This window comes from Osmerus eperlanus, chromosome 9, assembly GCF_963692335.1.
Source record: "Osmerus eperlanus chromosome 9, fOsmEpe2.1, whole genome shotgun sequence".
NCBI classification, from domain to species: domain Eukaryota; kingdom Metazoa; phylum Chordata; class Actinopteri; order Osmeriformes; family Osmeridae; genus Osmerus; species Osmerus eperlanus.
Genome location: NC_085026.1, coordinates 6,622,208 through 6,647,122, shown reverse-complemented (window position 1 = coordinate 6,647,122; position 24,915 = coordinate 6,622,208). Strand labels below are relative to the sequence as shown.

The 24,915-nt window shown below is 43.4% G+C and overlaps 1 protein-coding gene and 1 long non-coding RNA gene across 2 annotated transcripts; both read left to right on the top strand.

Annotated features, from left to right (window-relative positions):
* The first annotated feature begins 45 nt into the window (after window positions 1-45).
* Window positions 46-19,343, top strand: sptlc2a (serine palmitoyltransferase, long chain base subunit 2a). Its single transcript, XM_062469413.1, has 12 exons — window positions 46-312; window positions 2,361-2,546; window positions 4,470-4,624; window positions 5,695-5,843; window positions 6,539-6,663; window positions 7,795-7,888; window positions 8,112-8,217; window positions 8,891-9,110; window positions 9,951-10,077; window positions 15,531-15,666; window positions 15,970-16,099; window positions 16,777-19,343. Exons 1-12 carry the CDS (start codon window positions 166-168, stop codon window positions 16,876-16,878), a joined length of 1,677 nt encoding a protein of 558 aa, XP_062325397.1. The 5' UTR covers window positions 46-165; the 3' UTR covers window positions 16,879-19,343.
* A 4,655-nt stretch (window positions 19,344-23,998) lies between these two features.
* On the top strand, window positions 23,999-24,526 carry LOC134026274 (uncharacterized). Its single transcript, XR_009931347.1, has 3 exons — window positions 23,999-24,109; window positions 24,192-24,280; window positions 24,385-24,526. It is a non-coding gene; the product is annotated as an uncharacterized LOC134026274 (long non-coding RNA).
* Window positions 24,527-24,915: the final 389 nt, after the last annotated feature.

Genomic DNA, 24,915 nt, shown 5'->3' with positions numbered 1-24,915 from the left:
GCGTTAATTTCCGGTATTGCAGCGGTTGGAATTTCATGTTTCTAGTTGTGGGTTTAGGGGTGGGTTACCAAAGAGCAGCAAAGTCACTAACATCGATTCATACAGAGTTCTCCGTCTGTGCAAGCTTCATGCAAGTTACTGTACTGGCCGGAATCATAAGAAAGCATGACGGAAAGCTCCGTGAACAAGACGGAGAATGGAGAAGTATGTCACCGCACAAAGAACAGTGTTAAACCGGGGAGAAACGGCTACGTGAAAAACCATCACCAGTACCATCAGCAGCAGCTGAAGTACGGCTATCCCGAGGAGAAGGTGAGGCCCGAGTTTACGATTGGATGGATGATGATGAGGCTACTGTTTTGGACACGTCAAACCTCAGATGATTTGAACATTTAGATTTCGGCTTTGTGATATTCTCGTAGCCTATTGCTAATTTATTTGTTATGCTGTGCCAGCTATTATTGAGCTAACGGCCCACAGTTACAAATGTGCTTTTGTTTCATTTGCTAACGTTCGCTATTTTATTCTGTATAACGTTTCATTAGCTGTAAAAGTTAGGGTAGCAAGCAGATCAGTAGGATGACAGTCCCGCATGTTAATACATTCTGAGATAAGTGACAGGATGGGCAGCTACAGGAACATATCAAGTTTATCAGCTTGCTCGATACTGTACTGTCGTGCCTTGCAGGTTGGTCAATTTGTTATACGACACATGTCCTCAAGGTACACATTAATTGTACAATGTATGGTCAATGCATGCTACATGTAATTTTGTATGCTTGTTGTAGGTAGCCTAACATTGTCTTTATAAGTTGAATTTAATGTTGGCAGGCAAGCTTGTCCAAGCCAAAAAGGTCAAGGGTCAGTCTGTTATCCTGTTTAAACAACCCGTTTCATCATCACCGTTCTCATCATGATAGCGGGATGGCAAGTGTTGACAAATGAAGTCAGCCTACAGCTTGGCTAATTGCTTCAGTAGTAGAAAAATGTATCGAAATAATTTGTAGCCTCTTCAAATGACTCCACTGTGTTCTTGAAGAGATACAAATCAGCTGGTTTGCAGTTGTTCAAAGGCACTTGTTTTGCTCCAGCAGTCCATAGAGAAAACTTACATGCACAGAACCGAGTTGTCTTGGGACTTACTAATAACATTTCCATCCCAGAGCTGTCCTCTTCTGAAATTTAATTACACCATTGGGCGTACTGCAAGATTAGGTGGCAACAACAACATTGTTTAATAGATTCAATCTTAGTATTTTTTCAGAAGAGTGAAACGTGTAGCCTATAGCCTAGTATATTTAGCTCTTTAGGTCATATAGGAAATAAGGTGAAACAAAAATGAAAATAGGTCTGGGGTAGGCTAGATCCTATCCCTTTCTTAGACCAGCCTATAGGTTACAGGTAAGAGCTTAATATCTGGGAAATAAGAGGTGATTCCAAGTCCCTTTGATTCTTTTTTCTGACTGTCCCCAACTGTCTTGGATTGTTAATTGACTCCTGGCTGAGCTGATTGTAGTTCACGTGGTTGGCACCGTAGCTCGCCTCCGAGGTATTTGAGATAGGAGCATGACTAGTCACATGTGGTTGCAAAGTGCCAGGGGCTTTTGAAAAAGAGTTGCATGATGTGAAGGCAATGATTAAAAGGCTACGTGTAAGCTTCTGTTAAGTCGACTTGGGCGGAAAAAAATATGCAGGCTACTAGGACTACATTTCCAATCTAACTTGTTGTAATCCCAATTGGGCTACTGTTCACACAGAGCCTATAACTTTGCCCTAACTTTAAATAAGATGCCTCCTACAGTACAGTATTAAATCTTATCGATCCTTCAATACAAATAACTAATAACACAGTAATTAACATGAGTAGGCTATGTTAGAAAAAAAAACGAGTGTTGCAGACATTCATATAGATCTATTGGCCACTTTTTTTCCATGCACAGATTTAAGATTTTGGTAACATAGGTTTGTTTATCTGATAAATGTCTTTTGCCTGTCAGCAGTGTTCCACCAGCAGCTGCATACCATCCCCTCATTTGACTACCAAATCACTAGAGCCCATTTTTGTTTACATGCTTTAAGATTAATATACAAGGGATTTCAAGGAAGTAGACTTGGCACTACTGTATGTGTGCAACGGGTCAACAATGTGTACGCCACTGAATATATTTGAGGGTCGTTTTTTTTGGGGGGGGTTAGAGTTTTGCTGGCTCTTTGTTGACGAGCTATGCTAATTCGTATGGAAGCCGCAGCAATGGCATCTGCACAGCTCTGCAAAATCCCAAATAGTTTTGGTTTGCGTCTTGCACACCTGAGCGCACCTTTTTTTTGTTTACATTTCCCTGAATCCCATGTGTTCTCAGGTCCAGCACACAACCAGTAATGGCGTGTACACCTTTAATGAGTCTTTCGAGGAGACGCCCATGCTGGTGGCCGTGCTCACCTACATGGGCTACGGCATCCTCACCATCTTCGGCTACTTGAGGGACTTCATGAGGACCTGGAAGATCGAGCGATGCCAATCCTCCAGGGAGAGGGAGCAGCAGAAGGTAATGAAGAAAGTACCTGGTACCTAAACGAGTATTTCATTTAAGGTGCAGAGTTACACTTCGAAAGGGATCGAGACGCTTTTAAGCCTGATGACTTTCTAGTCAAAGTTTAGGGTGTGTGTGTGTGTGTGTGTGTGTGTGTGTGTGTGTGTGTGTGTGTGTGTGTGTGTGTGTGTGTGTGTGTGTGTGTGTGTGTGTGTGTGTGTGTGTGTGTGTGTGTGTGTGTGTGTGTGTGTGTGTGTGTGGGGGGGGGGCTAAACCTGTGGCTTGCATATGCTTTTTCCCTCAACTAAACAATCTGTGACGTAGACTAGATTCATAGATTTGCATGCATAAAAGCAATGTGAACCTTATACAGCTGTATTATTATATTAATTACTTATAAGCTACAGGCTATTTCCATTTAAACGTCTAGAATGAAACCTCTTTTAATACCACAAAAGTTGGCCATAAATAGCTCATAGGAAATTGGGCGAAGCTGGTTCATGCAGGTGCCTCAGAGACTTGCGCGATGTGTTACTCAAGACACCGTCACATGACGTAGCTTGACACTCCTACTTACAGCCAGGGTGGTCAACTTAAGGTCAGGAGCTCACCCACACTCCGAACCTGCTCAGCGCGACACAGGATGTCCAGCTTGTTTCTCTTGTTGCCTCCTCCACCCTGGCCTCCACCCTTGGTTCTGTGTACCCTCTATTTAAGTGGCATGTGTATGGAGTTCTCTGCCACGATGTCGAGACCCAAATGAGACACCTATACGTTGACCTATACGTGTATTGACCTATACGTGTATTCTCAAATAAGGTTTCTTATACTACTAACGGAGTTTCCCTGCCTGAACCATCGCTTCATATCTCAAACTGAATGTCTAGGATAATGGAAGCCTATCAAAACCAGAGGTGTCATTCAGTATAATCCAATCATGTAATGTGACAAACTCTTGTAGGAACAGGAACAGGAAACAGACAGATGAAATGTGTTACCCTCAACACTCTTGACCACTTCACTGTTGTAAGCATATTGTTTTGGCATTTCGTCCCCTTAGGGTTGGTGGCAGGAAGCAGGGCACAATCAATTGCCTGAAGGATATCCCACTGTTGTTGCCTTGCAGGCGGTTCTTTTTCTAGAGAAAAGTGAAAGCGCTTTTTAGGAACTATTTGCCTCCATGGTTTCTCCAGACCTTCTCAGTCATGCTCAAAGTTAACGCCTTAGATCCAGAGATTGTATTGATAGTAGAGCAGCATGCTTTAGAGTGTCACGGCAAGCTTTTGTAAGATATGATTGAACTACAGTTCAGTGAAAAAGCCAGAAGTCAACTGTCACATGATGAGACCATGTGTGGGTTAGTGTGACCCAGTTTAAACTTTTTGACAAACATGGACATTGACCTTCTTCTCATACTCTCCATTTTCTCATGCTTGCCGTCTCCAGCTGACTTTTACTCATTCCTCGCATTCTTACTCTCTTGCACAGGTGTGTTCTCTCTCTCCATATTAGTATTACTAGTGCACAGTGCCCGTGATGCAGTCATTGATTAAGACGTCGGTGAGACACACAAACACAGATTCCTGGATCTATAGATAGATAGTGCACGTAATGAAGTAGGTGACACACACACACACACAGATCCCTGTAATTATAGATTGGGCACAGTGCCAGTGATGCAGTCGGTGAGTAAGATGTCAGTGACGTACACAGACTTTTGGTATTATAGATAAATAGTTCAGTGCCCGTGATGCAGAGACAGTTTTTCTCAGTGGCTTTTGAACATTTCTCCGATCACTATTGAAATTCTTAAAAGTACTTGGTGTTTGAGCTTTTCTTTCAAGCAATATAACTGTTATTAAAGCTTCTTTCTCTCTCTTTTTTTCTCTCTCTCTCTCTTCCTCCTTCTCTCCCACCTTGCCCTCTTTCCATCACCAGGACTTTGTCCCACTCTATCAGGACTTTGAGAACTTCTACACCAGGAACTTGTACATGAGAATCCGGGACAGTTTGAACAGGCCAGTTTGCAGCGTCCCTGGGGCCAAGTTTCACTTGCTGGAACGGGTATCGCATGACTACAATTGGACATTTCAGTAAGGGACGCACTCTGTCTGGCCTACACAAGTGTGACTTCTTACATCACAGCCATATTGGAGTTATGTTTTGGTGGTATGGAAAGCTATCTAAGGGTGGTCTATTCTGTACTCAGAGTCAAATGCATGGCAAGTTCAACACAAAAGGTTCAGCACTGCAAAAGTCTTGCCATAAATACTGTACAGTTGTGCTAAACCTGTATACAGTAGTATACCACAAAACATTACCAAACTACTTTTCAGTTTCTATCAGTTCACACTGCAGCATTCCCAACCCCTGGGAGCTGCGTGTGTGTGCGTGCCTGTGTGCGCATAGTAGAGCAGGTGCCAGCCTGTGTTGCTTTAAGCTAAGCATAACAACATAATCTTATTTTAAATGTCAAAGGGACACCAAAGAGCTCCTTCAAACAAACCAAGGTGAAGTTGCGTGCCTTGAACATGAAGGGATGCCAACAAAGTTAACCAACCTCCCCACAGGCTAGACCCGTGTCTGTCAGGCCTCATTTGAAAACAAAATCATTGTTTGTCCCCTCCCCTCATTTGAATGATATACTTTTCTTTAATATACTTCTGTTCCTCTCTCCCATGACCACACACACATCCCGGTTGCATCCCAAAAATGTATGTCAATGACGAATAACTCACCAAGACATTTCCCTTACCTTAGAGAGGTAGTCATTTATTGTACTCAGGGTTTTTATCAGCAAGTAGCATGTTTCATCACAGGGATAAAAAGGTTTTTCTGGTTATAGGTATTTTTTTGTAATTACACATTCAACACAAACAATGATTCAAATGTCAGTGAAGTCACCACAGGATATTGCACTTCCTGTTTGGAAACCACAGTGTTTGTCAGTTTCTCTCTGGAAAAGTTTGTTTTCTTTTTTGCTTCAGGCCTACAATCGTTAAAGACACAATGCAACACAAGCAAACAGATCAAAACAATTGCGATTTGGTTGATTAGAAAATGTGTACCGTTACGGATTGATTCCTCTCCATCGTTCTTGATCAATCCCTTCATTCTCTCTCCACCTCGCTAACCGTTTCCCCCCCCCCATTTGCTCTCTCAGCTACACGGGGAGAGTCATGAAGGACGTGATCAACCTGGGCTCCTACAACTACCTGGGCTTTGCTGAGAACACGGGCGCCTGCCCCGCCGCCGCCGCAGATGTGACCATGACGTACGGAGTAGGTGTGGGCAGCACCAGGCAGGAGATGGGTATGGCACCATTTGTGCGCACGCAAGCTAGACAACACGTGTGCAAGCATCTCTTCATATTCATACATGAACACGTACACATACGTGCAAGTGCATACTTGAACCTCCTTAACCCTACACAGCACGTATACTTGCGGTATATGCGTTCACTCATTGGTGTATGGGCAAGGCATAAGACAGGGAGTCAGGTGGCTGAGTGGTTAGGGAATCGGGCTAGTAATCAGAAGGTTGCCGGTTTGATTCACGGACGTGCAAAATGATGTTGTGTCCTTGGGCAAGGCACGTCACCCTACTTGCCTCGGGGAGAATGTCCCTGTACTTACTGTAAGTCGCTCTGGATAAGAGCTTCTGCTAAATGACTAAATAAGACATAAGGCAATTTATGGTCAACTTCAAATAGCTCAATTATCTTGCGGTGAAGTTATTAATCAGTGTTGGTTCTTTTCACTTACCCTTTTTAACTTTTAATTTGACTTTTACACCCCATGTATCAAAGTATTGCCATCAACTGTCACTAATATTTCATCCAAGATAGTTTTTGCATCAAGTTATTCCTCTTTAGAAAAATCCCTCTCTCAATCACAAACTTTAGCTCTTAGCTTAACGTTAGCAAAGTACAACGGTTTGGCGTCTGAATCTTTCTCTCTGTCGCTGTCTCGAATCAATCGTTCGTTCTACTGTCTTTCCCCTCCAAGGTAACCTAGACAAACATGAGGAAATGGAAAAGCTGGTCGCCACGTTCCTGGGGGTGGAGTCTGCCATGACCTTTGGCATGGGGTTCGCCACCAACAGCATGAACATTCCTGCCCTCATGGGCAAGGTAAGGGAGGACCTTTGAAATGCTTGGGCCGCTCTGACTAGTGGTGTTGTCTCCTCGTTTTTGCCTATGTCCCTGCCCTCCCTTCACCCCATCTGTTAGTTTAGCTTGTGAAACCGTAATCTGGTTCTGTTTGTCTTGTTCTTTCCTGGGTTCTCTGTCTCTCTTGGTCTGTGCGTGTGTTCTCTCTCTCTGTCTCTATGTTGACCTATCCTTGGTCAGTTTAAGCACACCTTTTGGAACCCATCATCCTTCTCACCGTCATCAGTGTAAAACCATGCGAGTTTGGAATGTATTCATACAATCTAGCATGGTTATTTGCCCAGTGACCAAGTACAGCTATTCCTATCTCCCGAAACGAAAACATCCCTCTTGGCTCTGTTGTCATGGCGCCAATACAGGAGACCTCCAACCCTTGCCGCGCACACACGCACGCACACACATCCTACCAAGCACACATCAACAGGATGCACTTTCTGTTGCCACGGACGACAACGCAGGCCAACTTCCTGCCCCGGGTGAATGACCAGCATCAGGACAGACGGAGGTCAACTCTGTTGTGTTTCTGTCAACTAAGATTGACGTTGTTCCCGGAGGCTCGCCAGAACATGCGGTTCAGGAGTCAAATGACCACGCTTATCCCTCCGTTCTGTTGCGAAGTGCAAACACACGTGTTATATGCGAGTTCAACTCGTGTCTCCTAATGCCTGCATTTTTTAAATTAAGCTTATTTGAAAGTCTCTACTTTATCCACCAAAACACGACTGTATATGGTTTGTTTTTGGGGTTGTAAAAGATGGCCACTGGCTTCTTGGTCATCACTACACAAAGATTCACACACAGATATAAATATACAGTACAGGACCACTTTTCTATTTCATTCTAAACAATGGAAGAAAAAAGTTCAAATAGGCCTTATCGTGGAAATGGTCCTCTTTCTTTACACTTCTCAATTATCCTGTATTACTGAAGAAAAAACAAGCCAGCACTAGAAACAGCACATCGTGTCTCAATGCAATCTGTCCCCCCACCTTGGGCCTGTTTAAGCCTGTAACGTGATATCAACCAGACTAAATCATGCCTCTCTCTCTCCCCTTCTCTCCTGGTGTCTTTCCTTTCCTTCCCTCCATCCAGGGCTGTTTGATCCTGAGTGATGAGCTAAACCACGCCTCTCTGGTGTTGGGTGCCAGGCTGTCTGGTTCCACTATCCGTGTCTACAAACACAACAGTGAGCCCCTTCCCTGTGCCCCCCGCCACCCGACCTCTCCTTCATCTCTATCCCTGCACATCGCAAAACGCCATTGTCATTCTTCCTCCATCTATCTTATTGGACTTCCCTTTCCCTCAAACTCCCCTACCCAGTCCCAGTTGCTCATTTATCTGTCGTTTGAGCGTCTGTATAGTCGTTTCCCTATGGATTGTAACTGTATATGTTATCCTGTTTCTGTCAGATATGCAGAGCCTAGAGAAGCTGCTAAGAGATGCCATAGTCTACGGTCAGCCCAGAACACACAGGCCCTGGAAGAAGATCCTCATCATGGTGGAGGGTATATACAGGTAATACGCATGCTGTCCGCTAGGTGACGCTTTTGGGTGCAAAGCTGGAAACCAAGCAACAATGTAGTGAAGTCTGGAAGAAGGTTATAATCGTGAAGTGAAACTACACCGAAAATGACATTTGAAAAAATGAATTTGCTGAAAGAGCTGAAACAAAAATACATCACATAACTGAAACTTTAAAAACTAAATGAAACTTAAACTAAATGAGAACCTGAAACTATAATGACCTCGGTCTGGAAATGAAACAATTTGAAACGGATTCAGTGTTTCCCCTAGGTTTACAGCTTTGAGGGCGGGGGAGGGCGGCGGGAGGTTAGTTTAATAAAAGAGCAAGCTATTGACCTGTTTTATAGGAAAGGTAACCTTAAATGACTTATTTTGTGATCTGGCGCTATATAAAAAATAAAATAATTATTGAACAAAATTAACTTGACCTTCCAGGGGGGGCAGGGGTGCCGTTTGGGATGCCCCCCAAACGGGGAAACACTGAATTATATTAAAAACCCTTTAAAGCCACTACTGGTCCCCAACTTTCAAAGTGAAAAGAACCTGTAAAAAAAAACAAATCACTTTGCTTTAAAGTTGGTTGGCACTCATTCAGCTAACCTCTCTCTTCTCCCTTCTCTTTCTCTCTCTAACCCCCCCCCCCCCCCCCCCCCCGCCTTTTTAGTATGGAAGGCAGTATTGTGCGCCTGCCAGAGGTGATAGCCCTGAAGAAACGCTACAGGGCCTACCTCTACCTAGATGAGGCCCACAGCATCGGGGCACTAGGACCGGGGGGCCGCGGTGTGGTGGACTACTTCGGCCTGGACCCCCAGGATGTGGACGTTATGATGGGCACGTTCACCAAGAGTTTTGGGGCTGCAGGGGGCTACATTGGAGGAAAGAGGGTGAGTAGGGAAACCAACGACAACAGTGTCACGATCCCAGCATGACAGGCAGGAGATGCTTCTAGATTGGTTAGTTGGGATTGAGATCTTTACAGACAGACGTTTGGAAGCATGATCTTTCTGGAATGTTCTGAATTGAAATTGGAGCTTAGGGAAGAGAATGTAGCCATCTCAAATGTCAGAAAATTATGCAACATTTCTTCTTCAGCACTCTAGACGTGCAACACCCTTGTCACTATAGCCTATTTTGCACTCCACTGCATGGCAAAAATACTGGTGAGCCATTTGTGTGAATGGGGCGACTTGTCTTCACTGACCAGAATGAAAGGTTGTCTGGACACAGGTTTCCTTTTACACTGCACTAGGTGCTGCTGCAGGATGGTGAACCTTTGTTGAACCTTTTAGCGACAGAATTGTTCAACGCCATCAACAAGAGGGAAATGGGAATGGAGAATTTTCAGAAGGATCCCAAAGTTTATAGCTTCTCTCAATTAACGCTTTGAGTTCATGGAAAACAGCCCTAAACCAAGACGGGAGATGCATGTCCTGTGATTGGGCATCAATGCGTCTGACATTTGTAACTCTGCTAAAATACAAACCTTATTGTTTTTAACTTTACATTTAAAATGTGTTTTCTACATTTGGAGTCTGAATAAGTGTCTCGGTGTTGTGATCCTTATCCCTTTTGGTCTTGGTCATATCGAGAAATGTCATTGGAATGCACCCGACATTTTGTTGCATGGGAACATTCGACAGACAGCTCCGAAAACTTTGAACTGAAAATGTCCGCTTCAAACTGAACCAAGACAGAGTTGTGTTGCTGCCTTCTCGCCTCTTCAGGAGCTGATAGAATTCCTGCGTACGCACTCGCACAGCGCCATCTACGCTGCATCCATGTCTCCTCCTGTCGCCGAGCAAATCATCACTTCTATGAAGTGCATTATGGGAGACGATGGCACCACAATAGGTGAGTCTTGAAACCGTCCCTAAAATATTTGAAGTAATTTGTATTGAGACTTTTGTGTCCCAACACTAGAACTCGAGACAGTGCTAATTTTGCCACCAGGGGTCAGTAGAAGCTAGCTAGAGACTGCAGCTTATAGTTGAAACACTTGTGTTGAGCAACGCTGCAATGTATTCACTTTATTGGAAGCAAGGCATGAGCAAGGCATTACAGACTGTAAGGAATGCAGTCTATTTCATACAGAGTATTGCATCCCAATGATCTCCAGCTGTCAGATTACACACACACACACACACACACGCAAAGTCATACCCTGTCCTGACCGTAAAGAACATTGAGTACAAAGCTCTAACCTTGAATCCAAGCTGTGTGTGTCAGCTCTGCACACACACACACACACACACACACACACACTTGTACACATTAGCCAGACAAGGAGGTATTGTCTTGTCTACCTGTTAGTCATGACTAACCGTCCATCCGCACATCTCCCTTTCCATCACTTATTTCCTGAAATATAGAGTGAACGAAAGATTGTTTCTGAAGGTGACAACCATGTGTTGAAGAACATGCCTAGGCCTCTTTGTCTATGAAAATATTACAGTGTGAGACACATATCCAATTTCCATAATTAATTATTGACACACAAACTTTTGCTGTCGTGTTGGTCAACTGGGTTGACAGTTATGACCAATTTCCTGTGCATAGTATCATGATGGGCTAATCCATCACAGATTGGGTAATGAAGGTAAAGAATAATGTTTGCGTGTTGCAATCAAAAAGCGAAGTACATTTTGTATGGGTTTTAAACTTCGCTCAGGGTGATCCATTACACACACACCAACACTTTCAAAGTTCTCTCTTTGAGCTGCACCTCTGTCTGTGCTTGGTGTCTTAGAGCTAAACTTTCAATGCACTCACAGTCCACCCAGCTTTGTTTCCAAAGCCTTTTAAAGTCAGCCAGCCAGCCAGCCAGCCAGCCAGCCATTCTCTTGGTAGCTCTGAAATGATGGACGGCCTCATCAACAACGCAGCCAACTGCTCCATCTTGACATCCTGTTTTCTAATTCTCCACTTCGTTCCGAGAGACCGCACTCCGGGTTACAGTCAAGCCACCTGGTGGTTTCCAGTTAGCTGTGCAGCGTGAAATCTCCCCGGACCAAGACACCGCAAAACATTAAAGATGAAGTTTGTGGGAAACCAACGTTTTTTTCTTTTTTTTTCTTCTTCAGTCTCACAGATAATTAACTCTGCACTATAGGAGAACTGGTGGCCATATTGGCCATTTCCACTCCCAGAGAAGCTTCCCAGTTTGCTGTTGAGTCAGGCGCCGGTTCTAAGAGCCTGTAAGACTTGGTGTTACAAGGCTGTAAATGTATAAGTGTTGCGTCAAAGTTGCCGTGCCCTTTCCGATGGATTTTAGAAGTCTCAGCCAAACTTGGTCAGTTATCAACGTTGTCAGGGTTGGAGCCAGTGCTACAAACCATCAGCTTCACATCCAAAGAGCAGGGAAGCTTCACCTACCTGTTATACAGATGTCATATCAACATTCTAGTGGATAATATTGGATGTGAAAGTGAACTTTTTCCTCGTAGTGTTCTACAAAGCATGTCCTATTTGAACACGCTGTCTGTTTAGCTTGTCAGTGCTTTGTCTCTGGGAATTATGCAAGAACTAAAGCGATATAGCAGCAATCGTGGGACCTTTTTAAAATGTAAGAAGAGTGACTGTGGTTGTGGTGGGGATAGGTATAGCTCAGTGGTAGAGCATTTGACAGCAGATCAAGAAGTTTGCAGGTTCAAATCGTCCCTTGTATGTCACTAGTCACTCAATAAATACATTACTCGGTGACAAGCTATCATCTTGTTCCCTTATGTGAACTCTTGTAAAAATAGCAATCCCGCCAAGCTCTTCCCGGTTCGTTCTACACTCAATATGTAATCCACAACCCATTCTTTGTCAAGAATGGAAAAAAGAACAACCCAAGAGTGAGACAGTGTCAGCGAGAAATCTACCTAGACTTCCTGAGCTGTGTCAGTAACCATGGGAACAAGGTCCCTGTTCCAACAGAATTACCTACCCATTTGGGAATGACATCCGGAGTCCTTGCTTTCTCATGACTGATAGAGTTGGGAAGTCTCCTTCACGCCTGGAAGCAAATGTGGTTTTAGAAGTGACAGTTCTGTAGCTTCCTATTGACAACAATATCAAATGTTGTCAATAGAGGAACTGCCATCCATGCATCTCCATGTTGTTCTCCTGAGAGCTCAGCACAACTGCATCGAACTCTGACAGAGGTCATATTATTGAATGCTATAACAATATTCTGTCCAGTAATGTAAAAGAGTGCCACGTGTTTTATGATCTCTGAAAGGGATACATAAGTTTCCTGCAATCTCTTGGTCTAAAGAATGGACCTCTACAAGACATCTCTGTTTTGACCTGATTAATCATGGTGGATTGTTACTCACTACACTTTTGGAGGGACTAATTACGTTTGGCTAATTTTGGTTGTTTCACAAATGACTTCAAGGAGTATTCGATGTGTGGTCGGCGTGTGATCTTACTATTTTAACGGGCCCTCAGAGCAATGCACTGTTCTGACTGTTTCACACCCAGTGAACCCAACGCGGTTTAGAGACTGTAAGTCCGACAAGACTTGGAGGGTGAAATGCTCTTTCTGTGCCACTCTTTAGAGCAAATATCTTTTTGTGCTGTGTGTGTGGTCCTGCTCTCTGGTTGTGGGTCCCACATGAACCACAGTTGTGTGAGAAGAGGCTTTGGAACATTTGAACTGAAACCTTGAAGTCCGAGCCCAGCTTCCTACTCTTCCACCAGCTGTACCAGGGGTGTGTGGCGGTCAAATACTGGTATGGCATTATCAGAAATACGCACACGTCCCTGTGTGTTCAAACTCTAGTCAGAAACCCTTGAACTGAAGTCAGGGAATAAACCTCCCCCACTACACACACACACACACACATCGTCCCGGGATGAGAGAAGGAAGTCAAGAAGAACTTTCATTTGAAAGAGAAACAGCCCCCACATCTGGAAGCTCTTTCACCCCCTCTACCCCATCCCCCTATCCCTCCATCCATCCCTCCATCCCCCCCAATCTCTCACTCCATATCCTTCAGTCCCGTGTCTGGAAGGAGTTAAGTGTGTACTTGTGTGAGAGCACCTTAGTCGGTTTGTGTACCTGTGTGTGTGTGTGTGTGTGTGTGTGTGTGTGTGTATGTCTGTGTGCATTTCTGTAAGTATGTGAGCAAGAATGTCAATGAGTCTGTGTTTTCAGATGTGTGTATCTACCTGGTTTTAAGTGTGTGTGTGTGTGTGTCCATACAGTATTAGTGTATATTGTGCAACTAGCTGCTGAAAGGGTACCCCACAAAGATTTCCTTTGGAGAGGCCTATACCCTCTCTCTCCTGGGAGGCTGTACTCCAGCTAGAAGCTTGAAGTCGGTGGGGGGGACTCCTGGTGCCGTTATTGCTTTCAGATGCCTCACCCCCCCCCCCTCTCTCTCTCTCTCTCTCTCTCACCCCCTCTACCCTCTCTCTCCTCTCTCTCACCCCTTCTCCTCTCTCCCCCCCCCCCTCCTCTCTCTCTATCTATAACCTCACTGTTTCTCTCACTTCCCGGGACTATTACTTGCCCTTTTTTTTTCAGCGGAGATCCCCATAAAGTCCCCTCATCACGCCGGCTTTCTTGTTTGCACTGAACCAAACAAAGACGGCAGAATGCCGCCCCGTGTGTGATTTTTAGACGGCATACCGGCATTCCAGAACCCGAGGCGTGACGTCAGCGTTGTCGAGTGTGTGTTCGTTGTCCTGCCATGCCGAGTCTCCCCTCAGCACAGACGTCAATTCTGCTCAATGACTACCTCCGCTGCTGACTTAACGCTGTTACAACATTGACCCCCCCCTGTTCTGTGTATGTACCTTTTAATACGGAACTGCAAGGCGGCAAAGAGGCCATGTTCCCGCCTGGAATAGGCGGCGCGAAGGGTTGCTAGTCTTTTTCATTTCATCTTTATCAATCTCTCTATCGTTCCCCATCAGTCAGTCTCTGTCTCGCTCCCTTTGTTGACCCTAATGCCTTTGCTCTCTTCACAGTTTATGGTTCTGATCAGAGGGGAAAGGGATTGCTTGCATTAGGGGGTCATAGAGGAAGGTCCTGCTCAGTTTCTGTGTGTGTGTGTGTGTGTGTGTGTGTGTGTGTGTGTGTGTGTGTGTGTGTGTGTGTGTGTGTGTGCGCGCACTGTACTGATTGGTTAAACATGGCAGAGAGTGAACAGCGCCAAGTCTAATAGTGTAATGCCCCTGGTTTGAACATAGACATTAGCATGATGAGAAGGAAGCTATAACCAGCAGCCATTTGCCTTTAGTTTTCATCAAGCTCATTATGCTTGATTCGGGACAGCATTAACTTATTCGCTTTGGTAGCCTGCATGTCTTTACTGGAATGTACAGAATATACTCAGTGTACTGTACAAGCAGTAAGGACACACACATCCAGAGACATGTTCTCTTAGTATATATTTTTTCTTTTGCCTTCTACCTCGTTCGCACACACATACATTCACCCCACTTGGATACACGCACTTATGGTCTTACTTTCTTACTGTTGTACGCTTGCTCTCTCTCTCACTCTCATGCGCACACACCAAATACACACACACAAAGATGCACACACTTGGGAAACTCTCTGGCGTGCCCAAACACACACACACACTGCAGTGGAAACAGTGAGCTGTCCACCTGTCAGTCTGGGCCTGTCAGCAGGCCATAGCTCGACCGTGCAGACGGAGGGGAAGGGAGGATGGGAGAATGGGATGGAGAGATTTAAAAAGAGAGTGAAGGGGATTGTCATTTGCATGTGGATATGGGAGATGTGCCCACGCACACACAAACAGTGTGCACATGTGCACCCAGCCTACTGTGTTCCATCCTCTCATTCCAACACGCACATCAGATTCAGAACATTTCTTGCTCTTCTAGTCCTCTCCTCTAACCTCTTCTTATTTTCTTTCAGTGTAGCGATTTCAGCATTCTGTTTTCTACCCATGTCAGGTCACAACAAGACCATGAAGTGACCATGGTGGTGTGTGTGTGCGCATGTGCCCCCCCCACCACACACGCGCACAAAAGTGGCTTTTGAAATAGTATCTTTGAGACAAGAAAAATGGCTGCCTCCATCTTACATTGCACATGGGTTCTTCCCAGGTTCTTCAGGTGTACTTGATTCAACTCGGTGCTCGATTCGTATTCACAGCTGGAGTGTATAGTAGGATAGTAGGGTCGCAAATTATATATTAATAACCAAAACATAGGGCTTTAAAATCGGTCAAATACTCGACCCACCGTCGATTGCCAATGTGTTAATGGAAATTTAACAAAGCTTTTACTGAGGTCAATTAATCTGCTCTCTCTCTCCATCTCTGTTTATGTCTGTTTAGGTCGCGACCGGTTGCGTCAGTTGGCATGCAACACCTCATACTTCCGTCGACGACTGAGGAAGATGGGCTTCATCATCTATGGCAACAACGACTCCCCCGTCGTACCCATGATGCTTTACATGCCAGCGAAGATCGGGTGAGTGCACATTCTTGCCTCTTGGAGCAGTTGGTTCATGGAGTCAAGTTTACAGAGAGCACATTTTTACGCTAAACGAAATCCATTCAAAATGTAGAAGAAATGTAAATATAAGACCTAAATAGTTGACATAGGTTATTCAATATATCCAATGATTCGTTATCATTTTTTAATCATTTAAACTTTTCTTTTGAATTGTCGATGAATTTGAATAGTAGTTCCTTTTCTCTGTCTTTTGTACTTTTTGTCTCTGTTTTTTGTTTACGTCCCTCGGTTCCCTCTCTCTTCCTTTCACGCCTTCAGGGCATTTGGGCGGGAGATGTTGAAGAGGAACATTGGTGTGGTGGTGGTGGGGTTCCCAGCAACGCCCATCATTGAGTCCAGAGCGCGTTTCTGCATCTCCGCCTCCCACACCAAAGACATGCTCGACACGGTAACTGTTCCCTGCTGCCATCGCCGACTATTTCTTGCTTGAATAACAAAGTTGCTTTATGAAAGTTCAGATCACGTTCATGCTTCCATAAAGTGGTGTTAGACACCCCCCTGGTGTTAACATATGCTGCCTTTTTTGCACCAGAAAAGAAATGGTGCTCCCAATTATTTAAAAAAACACGTTAGGAGCACCAGCAAACATGGAAGATCACCCGACGAAAATGTTCATATTGTCTTTTCAACTCTCCAAAATGGTCGCATAATGATTCACCTTGCTCTCCTCCTCCCATCATCCCCTCTACGTCTCCTTTTCACATAAAGACTTCCTCCTCCCCCAGTACCCGAGAAGAGAAAACCTTTGATGTCTGCATTTTAAGAGGTTTCAGAAGAAGTTGCCCACGTATTTGGGAGATTGATGTCTCCAGTCAATGTCATCCTCTCTAGTGTCAAAGTCTTTAGTTTGAATATTCAGTGAAGGTGCAGCTCTGTCTTTCTCAGTCCTACTCCCCTTTTCTCTTCAAAGTGTTGTCCGTCCTTCCATTCTCTGTCAATCTTAATCCCTCATTTCCGTGTTTGCACTTAGTGTTGTCTGTGTTTGATCAGAAACTGTTTTTCTGTTCGTGTGTGTGTGTGTGTGTGTGTGTGCGTGCGTGCGCGTGCCCTTCTGTCTATCCACAGGCACTGAGTGTGATCAGTGAGGTGGGAGATCTTCTCCAGTTGAAGTACTCCAGAAAAAGGAAACAGTCCTTTGACGAGACGACTCTCGAAGAGGACGATTGAACCACTAGTGAGCCACCGGTCTTCCACCCTGGCTCCCCGAACCACAATCAAAACCTGCACTTCTCCTCTTTCCCTGAGCTCTCTCTCTCTCGTGCTCAGCTCTTGTGTCATCACAAAAACAATTAACCCATCACCAAACTAAGTTCTACCAGCTTTCTTTGAGCACAGCAAAGTAATCCAGCCAATGCAGGCTAAACGTACAGTGATCACCCTATGCTCACTTCTTATTCGTCTTTAAAGAAAGGAAAGGATGCGTCTTAATTTATCGGGTCGCTTTTTCGCTCTCAATTCCTTGTTTCTTTTGCTCTGAAATGTTAGTAGTTTGGCATAGACTGCACGTGTGTTTAGTGCAGTTGTGTGTCCAGATATGACAGGCCAACGGCCAAACAGACTGTTTGATTTGAACAGAACGGAAGCGTCCTCAGGTTTTCTCCAAACCACACCAAACTGGCATTGTTGCATTGTATTGTTGCATGCAGCAAATATCACTGAATATTATGGCACAACAATAATGTCGTCTAGCAAGCTCCACACTTTAGTATTTTTTTAGAACTTGCCTTCCTCCTCCAAATTTCTAATCAGTGAGATGGCTAAGTGAGTAAGAGGTGGACAGGAATAGTTATTTACCTTAGTCATCCCATAATTTACATATGGATGAGGACCATAGAAGTTTGACTATCGCCCTTACTCTGTCCCTCTACACCTCAGCCTTTAAAAGGTTTGAAAACCAGTGTCTTACTTGAATCTCTTCACTATAATGTCCTTTCGCTTTACCAAAGTGTTTATTGTTTTGTTTGTTTTTACTTTTCAACAGAGAAATGAACCAATGGACACCTTTTGTCAGAGTCGTCGAAATTTAGGAAACAATAGAGTTGCCTTTTTGAGGAGCAGAACCTTGTTCGTCAGGCCTTAGCAAATCTCTTGCCCCGACTTGGCTTTTGTATTGCTGTATATCTTACATGGCTTTAAACTGGTTGATTAGCATGGCGATAGTTATGTAAATCGTCTTTGCTTATATACAAGTCACCCAGCTAGGAATGATGCACTTGAATAATACCATAAATAGAAAAGGATACTCAATGTGGAATACGATTCAACTAAGTGTAGTAAAAGCTGTCTTATAGTGCTTGAGTTAAACATACATCTCTGTTCTTTGTGATACTGATGATTGCAATTGGCTGTCACTGGACATGTTTCAAGATAATGTCCAAATGTTTTAGGACACATTGTGTAAAATGTATACTTTTTGTCATTTTAATTTTGTCTTACAACCTCTCCAAAGATCATTCTGGTTGTATGTGTTTGTGCGTGTGTGTATGTATGATATTCATAGGCTTAAAAACACTTATTTGTTATTTGAACCATTTCATATATCTTTCCTCAACTCAGAAAATATCTTACCAACGGCAGCTGCAGAAAAATAGAAATGCATACTACTGACGAGTATTTTTGAATCGCTTGTGACTTATGCTACCAATGCATGTACACAGTATGATGTAGTCGATGAAGCTGCTAATCAACCAGATGACAAGGTGCTGAACTGTGTTCATGGTTACACTCCTGTTACTTGGCTCACATGTGGCTTGTCTTCCAACTGCCGATTGTTCCATAAAGCAGGAATGATGACTTAGCTTGCTAGTTAGCTACTCAGCTAGAACCGTTTTGTTTTTCAAAATGAAGCTAACAAAAATAATTGTATTGTTGAGTTTAATATATTAGAGGCTTTCTTAAGGGGAACCATACTTTAGTTTTAGTGAAGAGAAATCTAAAGTTTGCGTTTTCTTTTAGCACTGTGCTTTATGGAACACCTCCAATCAGCTGACTGAGAAATAACTTATGATGGGGTCTGTTATGTGTCAAATTATTTTCTTTATCCGTTATTACAAATTACCGATATGATGATATACAAGTGACCTGCAACGATGGGGGATGGGAAAATTATGCTAAAGAAATATTGAATATACAAATATTTAAGAAATAAAATAGTTTTGTTACTGTACACAAAAATGCGTCCCAAAATGACAAATTATTCAAGTCATTTAGCTAGCTATTGTCCTCAAAGGCAAAAATTCAAATTAATCTGCACTGGACTTGTGTAGAAAAGTCTTTGTAAATGTATATGTTTCTTGTTTGCACACAGGGAATATCCATGGTCATACTTTAATTAAATGTCTTATCAATTGTTGAGGTGTTCAACACTGTCTTAAACTGAATGTTACTGTTCTGTAGAACAGTTGTGAGTGACCATTAAGCGACCAGCTTTAAGGAAGAATTCATGTATGTGTTCTAACATAACTTGGATGTTCAACCAACCAGTGCATACGGAAGTCATCCTCTTTTGGATCAAAGAAAATGCACTGATGGCCAGATGTTGGTGAATCACCAATTTTGTAATTGTTTCACTCATGTTACAGACATCAAAATGTCATTAAAACAATGTAACTCAACTGTGGTGGTGTAGTGTACTTTTTGGGGCACTTATTTCATTTCACTTAGTCAATATTTCATCAGAATCAGAATTGGTGTTTATTCGCCATGAAAGTTTGCACAGACAAGGAATTTACTTTGGCAGGAGTGCCTACCTAGGCAGCCATTTTCGGCACCAACTAGAAAGTTACAGCATAACATGAGGAGAGGGGAGGAGAGAAAAAGGCAACCCCCAGACAATGCTCCTAGAGGAGTACAGTGTGGGAACAGGCAAAAACCTCAGCACATAAGCCCAACAACATTTACAAAAACACGTGACTTGCAACGGGGAGTGGGGGGGGGGGGTAGACAAGCAGCATCTGGACCTGCAGCCATAGTAGGCGCTGGACACAGACCCGCCAGCCACCCTGGGGAAACAAGCAGGCGAAGGCTTTGGATGGGGGTGTGGTGATATCTGTAGTAGGTGAAAGTTAATGTGTGAGTAGGTCTGGGTTGGCGCCCTTGACCTAGGCCACAATCAGTCCGATTCTCCCTATGCAGATTGTGTTGGCAAGGAGACATCCTTGGTCATGACCCGGGCAGAGACCAAACCCCAGATGTCGGTGGGGGGGGCGAAGGGAAGAGCAAGATAGTCTCGCTTCATGTTGTTTTAACAAACCTTGAAATTAGGTTGGTTTACTTACATTACCCAAATTACTTACATAACCCAAATGCAATATTAGAATTTTAGTCCAAACTAATGTGACTGTGGGCCAGATTCAGTAAATCATCCAATTGTCATTAAAAGTAAAGCAAATCATTCAAATGTTTTATCTTCAAACTATTGTTTTTGGTGTGTTGGTCAGTGATGTGCATGTGTATGTGTGAGACATAGGATTGAGAACAAAATTGTTCCCAAATTTGAATGGTCCGGCTGGAAAGGGTTAACGTTGCTGACCACGACCTGGCCATGAGGCAGCTTGGGCCACAGTCCCTGCTGAAAACACTGGGGAGGCTCTGTTTCTGTGTGGATGCAGAGTGTGTCGGCCTGGGGGGGTGGAGGTACACCAGCAGTGTGTCGGTCTGGGGGGGTGGAGGTACACCCAGCAGTGTGTCGGTCTGGGGGGGTGGAGGTACACCAGCAGTGTGTCGGTCTGGGGGGGTGGAGGTACACCCAGCAGTGTGTCGGTCTGGGGGGGTGGAGGTACACCCAGCAGTGTGTCGGTCTGGGGGGGTGGAGGTACACCAGCAGTGTGTCGGCCTGGGGGGGTGCGAGGAGGCGTTGACACTTGCATCTATCCTATCCGGTGTATTTCCACATTTTCTCCCCTAAAGCCAAGTAACATTTCCTCATCACCCAATCGTAAAACAATCATCACTTGTATCTTCCTTTGCAAGACGAGGCCTGATTAAAGTATGATGTCACTGTGTAATCCCTGAGCTTGTGTATTTGAAAGCGTGATACAAGCCTATATTTCCCTTTTAACACTGGGATCCTTCACATGTGTCCATTTTCAACGTCAATGTAGCCTATGTGTTACATTTAGTCATTTAGCAGAAGCTCTTATCCAGAGAAATTTACAGTAAGTACAGGGACATTCCCCCCGAGGCAAGTAGGGTGAAGTGCCTTGCCCAAGGACACAACATAATTTTACACAGCCTGGAATCGGACTGGCAACCTTCAGATTACCAGCCCGATTCCCTAACCGCTCAGCCACCTGACTCCCTTGTTGTTAGTGTAAATGTTGAATCGGATATAATTTGCTGTTTATTTAGCTTTTCAGTCATGGACTATGCAGATAGGGCTGTGTTTTATTTATTTCATTATATTTAAGGCACCACCATGTACAATTTCAAATATCACCATTTGATGCATCGTAGCCTCCTAGATTATAGCTTTATAAGTTTTCATCTGTAGTCCCTTGGCAGGTCAAAACCCAAAAAACAGTACAATAACAAACAGCAGGAGTAAAAACACTAGTTAACAACATATAACGCACAAAACACACATGTACACGCAATAGCACATCACAAAGTGTATGGTTGTCAAGTAAAAGCAGATCAAGACCATACAATAGATGTATGGAAATAATTTGCTTTGCTGTGGCTAATTAATTATTTGTATTATTCCATGGCCTATATCACCCCTTCCACCGATGTCCATTCATACAGATTTTTCATTCATTAGGGGCGAAGCAGTGAAGCTGCGAGGCACCTATTGTATTTGTTAGTATTATTATTATACTTATTCTGCCATGGGAGTCTATGGCAGCCCATATAACCGCTTGTGGGAAAGTTTTGAAATTTGGCACAGTGGTTGGGGACAGTACAGTGGCTCTTGTCACCAAGTGTCATGCCAGTGTCTCAAGCACTATAGCGCCACCAATGGGGCAAAGTTGAAGGTGTGTTTACAAATGTAACTTTTAAATCGTATGTCCTATTTTTTTAAATGAGGTACCTTTGGATTCCCTGGATCAAGACAAGTTCAACGCAGTCAATTGCGTCATTTCCGGTCATTTGGATTTTCCGCAATTTCCGGTTTTATCTGTTCTGTATATCCCAGCATCAAATGATTCTTACTGTACACTAAGGGCACTAGTATGAGTAACCACAGTAAGTTTCAGGCATGTGACACTTTCCTAGTCAAAGTTAGCAGTGGGTGCATTTCATGGCAAGAAGGAATACAACAAGCCTGTCGTGAAATGCACCCCCCTCTATTGTCTGTTCTGTATATCCCAGCATCAAATGATTCTTACTGCACACTGAGGGCACTAGTATGAGTAACCACAGTAAGTGTCAGGCAAGTGACACTCCTAGTCAGAGTTAGCAGGGGGTGCATTTCATGGCAAGAAGGAATACAACAAGCCTGTCGTGAAATGCACCCCCCTCTATTGTCTGTTCTGTATATCCCAGCATCAAATTATTCTTACTGTACACTAAGGGCACTAGTATGAGTAACCACAGTAAGTTTCAGGCAAGTGACACCTTCCTAGTCAGGGTTAGCAGTGGGTGCATTAAGCCTGTCGTGAAATGCACCCCCCTCTATTGTCTGTTCTGTATATCCCAGCATCAAATGATTCTTACTGTACACTAAGGGCACTAGTATGAGTAACCACAGTAAGTTTCAGGCATGTGACACTTTCCTAGTCAGAGTTATCAGGGGGTGCATTTCATGGCAAGAAGGAATACAACAAGCCTGTCGTGAAATGCACCCCCCTCTATTGTCTGTTCTGTATATCCCAGCATCAAATGATTCTTACTGCACACTGAGGGCACTAGTATGAGTAACCACAGTAAGTGTCAGGCAAGTGACACTCCTAGTCAGGGTTAGCAGGGGGTGCATTAATAGGGAGTGGACAGGCTCTCCGTAGACGGGCTCTGGTTGCACTAATTAGATGAAAAGTTTCTTCCTCTGGTATCCCATGGAAACCGCCGTATCCGATTTGCTGTATCAAGAGGTGTGACCGTGACGCAATGGCCCAGTATAATTTACATACATTAGGACTACTTTTACTCACATAATCGACACAAATGTGGGACAATTGTTTTTTATTGTTAAGTTATCCGATAGCAATAGTTGAGATATGTGATATGCGTTGCACATGGGTCTAAATGACGCATTAGGAATGAATACTCTACCGGTTTCACCTTTTTATTTGAACCAAGGGACAATAAACAGAAATATCAGTATGTGTATTCAATAATGTACACATAGCCTAATCCTACATTTACTTCATGGTATTTAAATGGAGTTTGGGGTTATCTTTGCAATATGAACAAATGGCATGAATAATACTAATCTAATTGAGTGGTTTAAAAGTTAATAGTGCACATTATTAGGGCTGGGAAATACTTGGGTAAAATACATTGTGAATCACATACAATATCAAAATATATACATTTTAAGATACAAGAAGTTGGCAGTTAATCAATCAGATATCTAAATGTAGTATTTCATAATAATAATGAAAAAACACCTTAAAGTAAAACCCTCTTTCTGCTAATTTTGCAAAAGAAAACAGAACACGTGACCACAGCAAAACATTTTGCCTACACCCCTTACTTCCCTTTCTCCCCATACCCCTTCTCTGTCGGTTCTTCGGTTGTCGGGTTGTGGTCTTTGACCACAGCCTTGGCGGTGGTCTTCCCGGTTCTCTTCAATATGCCCTTCATGCCCAGGTTGTCCATGTTGAAGGCCGTCACGCCCACGTTGACGACAGACTGAACAGCCGTGTCTGTGGCTTGTCCCGTATCTTCACCATACCTTCGCCACGAATGACAGTGGCCCGGGTTAGAAAATATAGTACGCCAACAAGAAATCTATTACTAAGGACATGTGGGGAGCCAGTTGCAATATCTGTAGGCTACTAGAAAGTGCTGAATATCAAGTATAGGACGAGCTAAGGGTAAGGCAATAGGTCAGTGGCTAATTTGTTGTTATTCACCACAGCAGAATGTTACCGGTTAAGAAAAACAAGAGAGGTAAGGTATTTGAATTCATGTCAGTTTTATTCTAAACAAGTTAGATGAGAGTCACCACCTCACAGAATAACCAGCGGGACCACCACTCATTCCACACAGGCATTTAGCTGTCCACAACACATGACTCAGCGAAGACCGCAACAGACCAGCAATTGCAGCAGTCCAGTTTGCAGCAAATCCATTTAAGCAGTCCTTAAATTAAAATCACGTATGAAACCTTCACTCATATATTACAGAGCACATGAACACTTACATGTAAAAAACATAACAGCGGCTATGAAGCCTGAGCCTACCTGTCAACAGAAACCGAAGATGAAATGCAGTCAGAAGAAGGGAATACATGGTGAGTATGCAACAGCCCAAAGGCGAAGACAAATATTGCTATAATACATTATTGATTGATTATTCTATTTTATAACCTACAGCTTTATATCATTTATAGTATAGTATCACCTAATGGAACCTTTTGGAAAGAAACCCTGCAAAGATTGTTCAAAACACCCTACAGGATGCAGTAAGTTTGCTGACAGAGTTATTTCAAACTTAAACATAATATGTATTAGCAACAAATATACTGAATATACATTTGATGTCTCAATGATTTTTCCATTACTTCAGAACAGGAGACCACATCATTGCCTAAGCTCTACATGAAAGATTCCTACAGAGTGCAACTACACAGCTTTGTGTTGACGATATCCTAATCAAGACCTGGGAACAGCGCAGTACAAAGAAACAGATCATATAAGCTACTATACAGCTGTTGCATGATGGCCAAAATGATACACTATGTAACTTTGCTAATTGTAGATTCTCAACCACTGCTGCCATGAAAAAACATGTTCCACTCACCACTTCTTGAATTGACTTGTTTATCAAATCAACAATGTATACATCAAGACTACAGTAAGATTTTTTTGTTTTGTGTTTGTTATATAAATACATTTTGGTCTCACAAAAGTTATCTGATGGATTTTTTTAATTGTTTGTCAGTTACAGCAAATCTAATTTGGAATCACCTTGGTGTATCGAACAATATATTTGACCAAAGCCAAGAAGCGAATAAAGTTACTGCACGTTATAAGTACAGGCCAAGTGTAACTCCCACACCACAAAGGACCCATATTCGACCGTAGGTGGTGCCACAGG

Coding starts and splice junctions, on each gene's coding strand:
- sptlc2a (XM_062469413.1), top strand. CDS start 166: ATGACGGAAAGCTCCGTGAACAAGACGGAGAATGGAGAAGTATGTCAC. Junction 5,844..6,538: donor CAGCACCAGGCAGGAGATGG/GTATGGCACCAT, acceptor TTCCCCTCCAAG/GTAACCTAGACAAACATGAG. Junction 8,218..8,890: donor ATGGTGGAGGGTATATACAG/GTAATACGCATG, acceptor CCGCCTTTTTAG/TATGGAAGGCAGTATTGTGC.